General features: G+C 33.5%; 1 protein-coding gene across 2 annotated transcripts; it reads right to left on the reverse strand.

Annotated features, from left to right (window-relative positions):
• Positions 1–211: 211 nt before the first annotated feature.
• On the reverse strand, positions 212–7,198 carry LOC131163962 (structure-specific endonuclease subunit SLX1). 2 transcript variants are annotated; one of them, XM_058120827.1, is made up of 4 exons: positions 6,732–7,198; positions 3,249–3,355; positions 1,286–1,394; positions 212–485 (listed from the first exon to the last, which is right to left on the reverse strand). In XM_058120827.1, exons 1-4 carry the CDS (start codon positions 6,971–6,973, stop codon positions 425–427), a joined length of 519 nt encoding a protein of 172 aa, XP_057976810.1. In that variant the 5' UTR covers positions 6,974–7,198; the 3' UTR covers positions 212–424. The 2 variants fall into 2 exon arrangements, with proteins under 2 accessions (XP_057976810.1, XP_057976809.1); XM_058120826.1 differs by lacking the exon at positions 212–485 and having other exon boundaries at positions 1,039–1,394; positions 6,732–7,196.
• Between the last annotated feature and the right edge of the window lie 383 nt (positions 7,199–7,581).

The following is a 7,581-nucleotide window of genomic DNA, read 5'->3' on the forward strand; positions in this document are numbered from 1 at the left end:
GATAAGGCCATCAACAAGAGATGACTCGAAACAACAATACTTTGCATCCATTCAGGGTTGGGTTAAATGAATTTGCTCATTAGAATTTTTAAATTTTATTTAATAGGAATCAGAGGAAATCGTAGGCCAGGGAATGGGACGACAAAAATCTGAGTTTGATCTGCCCATCCTAAGTGGAACTATGCTTACACCAATTTACGCAAACAAAGCATTGAAGGTGAAAAAAGCACCTGGAGCTGCTGAAAATACCTAAAATTACATCTGCATTACTCAACAATGTTGAAGCCAAAGGTCAACGAATAATTTCCTCTCAGCTGGGTTTCGTATACTCACAAAATGAGTTCAAACAGCAGAATCAACATAAACTACAAGCAAAATAAGTCATCAAACAGAGATTCAAGTTCACCAAACAATCTAGAAATTTTCAAGGATGGCGCCAAAATTTTATGAAGGCAGCAGCTTCAGCACTTTTGTTCTTAGCATGACTGTAAAAAAATGACCAAAAAGAAGATTTTGAGTACTCTTCAAATGATCATTTGATAAACAAATTGTTAAAAACATGAGCTGAACTTCATAAAATGCAATGGAATTATTTCAACTCCAGCAAAACTTGATAAAATTGTCCAATTCCCATGGGATGTCGACATCCCAGAATTAGATAACCTCACCCTTTTCTTCTTCTCCCCCCCCCCCCCCCCCCCCTACTCCCTCCTCCGGTTTGTTCGTAAAAATCTAACAAAATAAAAAGACGCAAATCAAATGTAAAGAAAATCGACCAAGTTAGCTACCCATATTTGCAGCTTACTAGTTGATTAAAAGGTTACTATGGAATTAAAACAGTACCAGCCAGTATTATGAGAGAGATAACCTATGATGTTGGTTGCTGCTCTTGCCCACAAAGAAGTGTACATTTTGCTTCCTATTGAAGTGAGCACATACAAAATATTGCATGAAAAATGACCCAACCCAAGACACAGTCACACTGAAGTTTCCTTTCTGAAGCACTCCTAATGTATCCAATGTTACCACAGTCAATCATTCAACTATACAATGAAGCGGTATTATTGAGGACCAATCATGATGTTCTGAGAAGATTGTACCTTCCCAGTTTATACAAACACTTTTCTTTTTTGGTTGCTTCATATATTGAAGTGGGGTATAAATTAATCAAAGAAACTAGCTGAAAGCAGCATGGGCCTTATCAAATCAAAAAGGTTCCAATTGCCAATTGATCTCTAAATTACTACAATCAGTTGAGTCTTTGACTTTATTTAAAGCTGCTTGCCTGTGTTGCAACACAAGTGAGCCGTTGTCAACCTGCTTTACTGTCTTGTCACTCCTTTTGCGGGGCAATTTCTTCGAGACATTTTTCCATTTTGATTCAAAACTGCAAGCTATAAATAAATACAATTAACAAAAAAATGAATCATTTTCCTTCAATCACTAAACACCACCATATGTCAACAAAAAGCACATGAAACAGTAAGAATCTGTAAGTTACCATGTTCATTAATTTTGAAGAAACACACTCCAATTAGTTCACCGAAAGTAAATGGAGAAGAACAACAACAATCATTATGACGTTGATGTGAATATGAAAGTGGGATAATAAGAAAACCCAATGCCACGGACACATTAATCAGTATAAATAGCTGAGAACAATTGTCTAGAACTAAATTTTTCAACTCACATACATGGCCTTGAGATGTTATTTTGAAAAAGAAAAGCCAACTTTATCTGGAAAATACTTCATTGGCATTACCCAAGTATCAACAGTACAGTAAATGAATAAAAAAAGAGTTCAGAGGTAATGATGTTATTTTACCAAAAAAGTAGGTAATGATGTTCTTGTACTGGCAAAAAATAATTTTCATTTTATTTTCCATTTTTTGTGCTCAATCTGTCAAGCTTACAAGTTCTATCTAAAGGATCAGTCCAACATACTTACATGGAAAAGTTCAGCTACTCCTCATCAATCAAAGCATGAGTGAGACTATACCAGAAAACATTTAGGGTCTTTAAACATCATCAAATACATGAACCATGCCATAGTTTAGCAACTGAGCATATTGAATAATGTTTGGTCAGTTTGTCTAGGAAACACTAGAGACTGACTCAAAAAATGGAGCACACCAACAGTGACAACCAAATTCCTTTATTGAGCAGTTGCAATAGTAGTGCATCTTCTTTCTAAAATCCCTCCATATGTCATTCTAAATTTTGAATCTAAGACCCCTTTGTTTTAACTTCTCCTTTACACACCGCATTGATCTCGAGATAAATTACAATAAGACAGATGAAAATCAACACTTAGTAAAAAAACAAAAAAAAATTTTAAGAAAAAATTTATGTTTCTTTTTGACCCTCAATGATTGGGTCTTAGGAATTGACCTTAATAGTGATGAAGACTCAAAGCTATATTTTGGTAATATGTTTGCTGCAGAGTTTTATAAAAGATTTTGCCTTTAAGAAGTCTATTTTCTTTTACTTTATTTTTGTTTATTTTAAATATATGTGGAATTTTGTGTGCACAATACATACATTGTGTTTCTTTCTTGAGATATAATGAATTTTTTGTGCAAATTTTAGATGTTTTTTCAACAATTTCAAACAGGATAGAGTGTCTCCAAAATATTTAAAAGGAAAAATTAGTGTTTTAAGTATATTTAAGACTATTTAATATCTATAATAACATTAATACATATAATAAATAAAATTTAAAATGAATAGAGTTTTTAATATAAAAATTTAATGTCTTAGCCCAAAACAATAGGTTAATAGATTCAGAGAATTGCAAATAAAATGTGAGAAATGTATAAAATATAATTTTTTCACGTAGTCAATCTTTCCCCACCGCCACCGCCACCCCCACCCCCATCCCCATCCCCATCCCCATCCCCAACCCCAAAATAAATAAATAAATAGACCAATCTGGATCTGCCACTGCACACCAGAAAAAAATACTGTAGGATGAAGAAATTTTCAAATCAAACTCTCACGTGGGATAAGGTTCGAGAAGCATCACAAAAATAAATAAATATATGAATAAAATAAAACAAGAGATAGGTATTAATTTTATCCATAATAGCATGATAGAATTATTTTTACTTTTTTTCTGATTTGTCTGATTTGTAATTTTTCAAAATCCCCCTGTTTCAAGTATTGGTACAGAAATAATGACACCTGCTTAAGAGAGAATGAAAGAAAAAAAAAATTGTTCAGCGGGAAGGGTGGGGTGTTGAGGATACCTTCACTTTGATCCTTAAAACCTTGAATTATGCATGCACAAATCCAAGGCCTTCCTGCACGTGATGCTTTTGCACCACCTTTTAGTTCACCATTATGTTCCTTTAGACTACCAAAAAAATGAAAAAAAGAAAAGAAAAAAAAAAGGGAAAAGCATGCTTTTAGTAAAAATGAAAAAAAGATATGCTAAAAGAATTAATGCGGAATCCACCTAATATAGTAGAGAAGACTAGAATTAAGATGAAATCCTTAAGAGGAGAGAGAGAGAGAGAGATGCAGTGTACCATAAAGATAATTGACAAATATCCAATGAGACTCCTTATTTTCTCCAACAGTAACAACAATAATCAAGACTATTAAGTCCCAATAGGTGGGGCTGGCTATATGAATCTTTTTCTACCATTTGCACGACCCAAAGACATCCTCAAAAGATACAATGCTATAAAATATTTTCTACTACCTCAGTCCATGTACAACCTCTTTTACATAAGCTAAACACCTTTCATCCATGAGGCATTGCTTCGTCTACTTGGTATATGTCATTCTACAAGCAGTATGCCTAGCCTACGCCCTACTATAGATGTGCTCGTTTCTTACTTTATCTTTTATATTTATGCGCATTCATCCATCTTAAGATTCTCATTTAAGAAACATTTACTTTTCTCCTTTTCACACCTGATCCATATAACATAAGTGGTACTATAACCATCCTATAATTTTTTAAGGGTACTGTATGGTAACAAAACACACTAGATTCACTCCTTCATTTTATCAACATTCATCCTAAATTTACTTAAACTGGGTTTCATATAATCTTTCCTACTTCTGCTTATCTTGAAACATCTAGATTCTAAAACATCTCTCCATAGTTCTAGCATAGATTATACTTCACCTCTAATTTCATCTATCACGACAAATCATTCTCAAACAATAGACAATGAGGAACCCTATTTTGGTAATTTCTTGTAAGTTCATCCATAACTACAGCAAAAACATAAGAACACAAAAACACCCATGATGTACATCTTTCAGGAATTCTCTAACTTCTTTCCTTGTAGTCTTAAACGCTAGTCATTAGACACAATCCACACATCCTTAATAATGTCTATAAATCTATTGCTTACTTCTTTCTTTTCTAGGACCCACCACAAACCATGTGTGAAATGCATATTTTCTCTAATATTTATATTAGTCTCCTATAGATGGATATATAACCTCCGTCCAAGTATAATATCAAACTGATTTTCTAAAATTAATGTTTCTAATCTTGGTCGTTCTTCCATTATCCTTTGCCAGAGTTTCATTCTTTGAAATCTAGTTTTACAGATCAATACTAGGTTATCAGATTTTTCTCATTTTTCAATTCTCATTTTAGGGATCCCACCAGATTTTCATTAGCTTAAACAATTGCTCCATCTTCCTTTTATATATTCCTCTTTAACTAATAGACTAAAATCCTTACTCTTTATACACTTGAAATTTTCTAGGTCTCTACGCGTGCCTTTTCTAGCCCTAGGCGCTAGCAAGTTTGCATATGTCTTTTCTCCCCATCTTTAGTGTTTAGTTGGTTATACAAGTTACTGTACACTCTTGAGTTCTGTTTACTAATACTTTCCTTTTCAATTTTTAATTCCTCCATAATTTTTTTCCCTATTTCTACATTGTTGCCATGTCTATCTTGCCACACTTCTTTCTAAACTACTTTATGGACATCCTCATCTCATTATCAACTCTCTTCGCCAATTGCACCTTTTCCTTTTGATTCCTATAAGACCTCATTTGCTATATTTTAATATAATTAGCCTTATCATTCTGTATAGTGTTTGTGCTTACGTTATCTTCTATTGCCACTTGCATTCTTTTATCATTTCGTAACTACATTTTCTCCCTTTAAGCTCCACCACCTAGTTCTCTTGTACTGAGTTTCTCCTTTTTTTCTAATGCATATATCTCTAACACTAACATCCTATGCTGTATAGTTAGATTTTCACCTGAGTTAACCTTATCTTCCACACATTATAGTCTGTGTACCCCCTTTATTTAAATAAAAAAATCTATTTGACTACTAACACTCTTGATGGTTACTAGGTGCTCACATCTCTCTCTTAAAATCCATGTTCATTGTCAGAAACTTTGTTATTTTCTTACATTCAAGAAATACTACTTGAAAGAAAACTGAAATTTTCCAAATCTCTATTTTCTTGTTAAAACAAGAACAGCAAGTATTTTCCTTTACTTTCCTTTTAAAAACAAACAAAATTTAGCCTACAGTTGCCAGTTTTTCACCATTCCAAGCAAGTGATTAGAAGGTAAATGTGTCAAGCTGCCATTTTGTTCACTCCAAGCACAAATCGGAGCATCATTTTTATTGTCTACTATTTTGAAGTTTCCCTTACTAATTTTCATAGTACACATATCTTGCAAATAATCATACGTGACGTCATCAATTCTCCTTAAAAACTGCAGGTCAAATTTCAAAAATATGGAGCAATAAATTAAATAAAATAAGAAGAAATGCAAAACCAATCGGACTAAGATACAAGTGTCGCACTCTATAAGGATATTCAAGCCCTACGTGGTTTGCAAAGCCTATCAATTTGGTAAAGCAAAAATACTCTTGATTTATCTCCTACACAAGAGTCTAATTGAATCACAAGACTCAAACAATCATGCACAAACTCAAAAAAGTGAGGAACTCAAAGCTACACCAAGGAAACACCTTAGTTTGAAGGATGAAGCTGTCTGAAATATAGATTTAATGTTTTGTTATGTGACGCACATATTTCTGCATAAGGAAAATGAGTGCAAGATAGACTTGTCCATATGTTTATTCTAATCTTGGATTCATGAACAGATTAATGAAAATGTATGTTATACATACAGATATGCAACACATGTATACACTATACACGCATGAACCAATCAAAAATTTAAGATAAATCTATTTTTTTCAAAAATCGCTTCAAGTTCCAAGGCATGTAAAATCATGGATGATGCAAGGCACAACAATAATATTTAATGTAAATTGCCCAACACCTCATAATTTTGAATGAACTTTTTAATTGGTGCCTAATATCTTGTTAAACAGAATTTATTGGTTTTCAAAAGAGCAGCAGACATTATAACAAAACATCAGCAACAGAAGACATGATTATCCTAATCCAATCATGGTTATCATGGACATGGATTTCAAATTGAAAATTAATATATACGGGTGATTTTGAAACCCAATATGAACTTATCATCTGAATCTACATATATCAGCTGAATTGCACTAAACTCTAACTACATTGCAGCATTTTTGGGTGAACTTTCAAAATCATTTGTATCCAAATTTGGTCATCGTTGAATTCAATGGTCCAAATTATTCCAAACTACAATAAATTTTCATAAATATGAGAAAGCTTTAAACCCAAGTTTATAAATATGAGAGAGAGAGAGAGAGAGAGAGAGAGAGAGAGAGAGAGAGAGAGAGTTGAACATACCGTCGAGAGAAATTGGTGGTGACGCCAACGTAGGTCTTGATGGGAGCATTGGTGCACAGGATGAGATAAACAGACCACGATTTAGATGCAGATCTTGATTGTGAAGTCCTCGCCGATGACGGTGATGCTGATGGTGCAAACGGTGATGATGATTGTAACTGAGAAAGTGAAGATTTGGGGGGTTTAGGGTTAGGGTTATGGGGCTTTATAGATCGGAATGCCCTCGAAAGCATCCTCACCATGGTCGGAACTCCGTTCAGTTCCGACACCGCAATTCGCAACTGCGTAATCAACCGTTAGCCAAACGGTCATACAGAAATTCGGGGGCTTCCCGTCCGTACAACGGAAACGATGTCGTTTCAATACCCAGGATTCAGAAAAATAAAGTGAACGTTTATTTTTTGAAAAAAAAAAATCTTTTAGCTGCTTCGTTCGCCGCCTCATTTAACCTCACCAGGGTTGCGTTTGTTCTGCTTCGCCTGCTTCAGTCGTTTATAGGGATGTCGATTGGTTCATTGGTTCTGTTCGGATCCATTTTTAGCTAAATTAAAATTTGAAATAAATTAGTTTACTTATAAAATTTGGTAAAAAATAGTCCTTAGAAACCATTTTTCTAGTTATTTTAAAAAACCAACAGGGCAATCAAAACAAAAATTCCAACCCAAAAAACATAAGAACATGTTTGAGAACAGAAACTATAGGTATTGAATTTTAATTTGAATGAATTATGACAAAATTTAATATAATTTTATATTACATTTTATTCAAATTTATCAAATCTAATGTCTCAAAGGTGAAAATATGAATAACTATTTGATTGAATTATCCTAACCTAAAAACCAAACAAAAA

The sequence above is a fragment of the Malania oleifera genome, chromosome 9, assembly GCF_029873635.1.
Source record: "Malania oleifera isolate guangnan ecotype guangnan chromosome 9, ASM2987363v1, whole genome shotgun sequence".
Taxonomy (NCBI): domain Eukaryota; kingdom Viridiplantae; phylum Streptophyta; class Magnoliopsida; order Santalales; family Ximeniaceae; genus Malania; species Malania oleifera.

What these genes read in the sequence shown, in the direction of transcription:
- LOC131163962 (XM_058120826.1), bottom strand. Translation starts at nt 6,973, where the DNA reads ATGGTGAGGATGCTTTCGAGGGCATTCCGATCTATAAAGCCCCATAAC. An exon ending in ACCACCAATTTCTCTCGACG is followed by an intron (nt 3,356 to 6,731) that starts GTATGTTCAACT and finishes TTTTTTTGGTAG; the next exon opens with TCTAAAGGAACATAATGGTG. An exon ending in TTTTAAGGATCAAAGTGAAG is followed by an intron (nt 1,395 to 3,248) that starts GTATCCTCAACA and finishes ATTTATTTATAG; the next exon opens with CTTGCAGTTTTGAATCAAAA.